This window comes from Triticum urartu, chromosome 3 (assembly GCF_003073215.2).
Source record: "Triticum urartu cultivar G1812 chromosome 3, Tu2.1, whole genome shotgun sequence".
Classification (NCBI taxonomy): Eukaryota; Viridiplantae; Streptophyta; class Magnoliopsida; order Poales; family Poaceae; genus Triticum; species Triticum urartu.
In genome coordinates, this window is record NC_053024.1 from 18,671,852 (window position 1) to 18,673,221 (window position 1,370).

General features: G+C 54.2%; 1 protein-coding gene across 1 annotated transcript; it reads left to right on the forward strand.

Moving 5' to 3' along the window:
- Positions 1–401: 401 nt before the first annotated feature.
- LOC125547709 lies at positions 402–1,151 on the forward strand. Its single transcript, XM_048711511.1, has one exon. It carries the CDS (start codon positions 595–597, stop codon positions 925–927), a length of 333 nt encoding a protein of 110 aa, XP_048567468.1. The 5' UTR covers positions 402–594; the 3' UTR covers positions 928–1,151.
- Positions 1,152–1,370: the final 219 nt, after the last annotated feature.

Sequence of the window (1,370 nt, forward strand, 5' to 3'; positions counted from 1 at the left end):
GACCCCCGGCTTGCGCGGAGGCCGTACGCGAGCGTCAGCCCCGGACGCGGCGCCGTGTACCGCGCCATGCATGCACATACACGCTACTCCGTACTAGTAGATCCGTGCCACGGCGGTGATTACTTAACTGCGCTTGACTAGTCATAGGTGATACTACTGTCAGAGAGTAATTTCCCGAGTAATTAACAAGCGGTAGCGATGTGTTTCTTCATGGCTTGTCGTAGATAGATTCTTCTACCTCGATCCAGTGGAAAAAGAGTCGCTGTTTTCCACTCACTGGCATGACTAGATGTTCAGGGCCCGTCTAACCCTAGGTCCACTCACTATTCAGTGGAGTATCTTCTGTTTGACGCGTCTGAGTGAGTGGAGACCCGATCGAGCCTTGTTCAACTTTCAGAGAGGCAGGGCTCCTTGATTCCCGCTATGGCTTCCGCCTCCCACGCCCACTATTTGTTCCGGCGCGGAAACACGGGACGGCTAACTTAACCCGCTCTGCTCCGTCAATCAACCACACAACCAAACCAAGAAGACCCACGCTTTCTCCTCGCCCGCTTCTCCCACGACCACCCCTCTCCAGGCTCCGGCCATCCGTCGATGCAACCGGCGCAGCCTTCGTGTGGCAGCCGGAGAGAAGGGAGAGGAGCCCCTGCCCGGGCGGCGCCACTCCCACGCTGCAACCACCACCGGCTGCTCGTGCTCGTCGTCATCGTCTACCTGGTAGGCGGCAGCGACGTTCTTCTTCTAGCCGCTGCGGCGCCGGCCCGCCGTCTGGGAGCAGCGGAATCCGTGGCGTACGACGTCGGCTCACGGCCGGTACCGGAAGTGGTTGCTGCGGCGAGCTCGCCGTCGTCGACGCCTGCCGCCGTGGGGTTCGCCGATGACAAGCGGCCGGTCCCGAGCTGCCCCGACGCCCTCCACAACAGGTAGGATCGATACGATAGTTCAAAATAGCTAGACAGAACCTAGAGACCACGGTACGGCAAGAGCCATGTTTTGACTTGCCGGCGCACAATAATGTCTCGATTTGTACAGATTCATCTTGTTCTTGTTCTTATAGGACTATATACTATGGTTCTGAGTAGTTACTGGATTCACGGTAATTATATATTTTGCCTTGAAGTAAAAAGTTTGAGATAGGCTCTCAACAATTATATATGGTTCCACTGATTCGGTTCTCGGTTGTGAACATGGGATTATCTGAGCACGTGTCTGTTTTTAGACAAGAGATTCTTGAATCTCGCCGGGCATGCATCTGTGAGCTGTCGATCCAATTACAAGTAATACTCCCTCCCTCCCATACTATAAGAGCATCTTCGAAACAATCTTGCTAAATCTCAGTCGATGCTATATCTGTGAGATTTTACATTAAG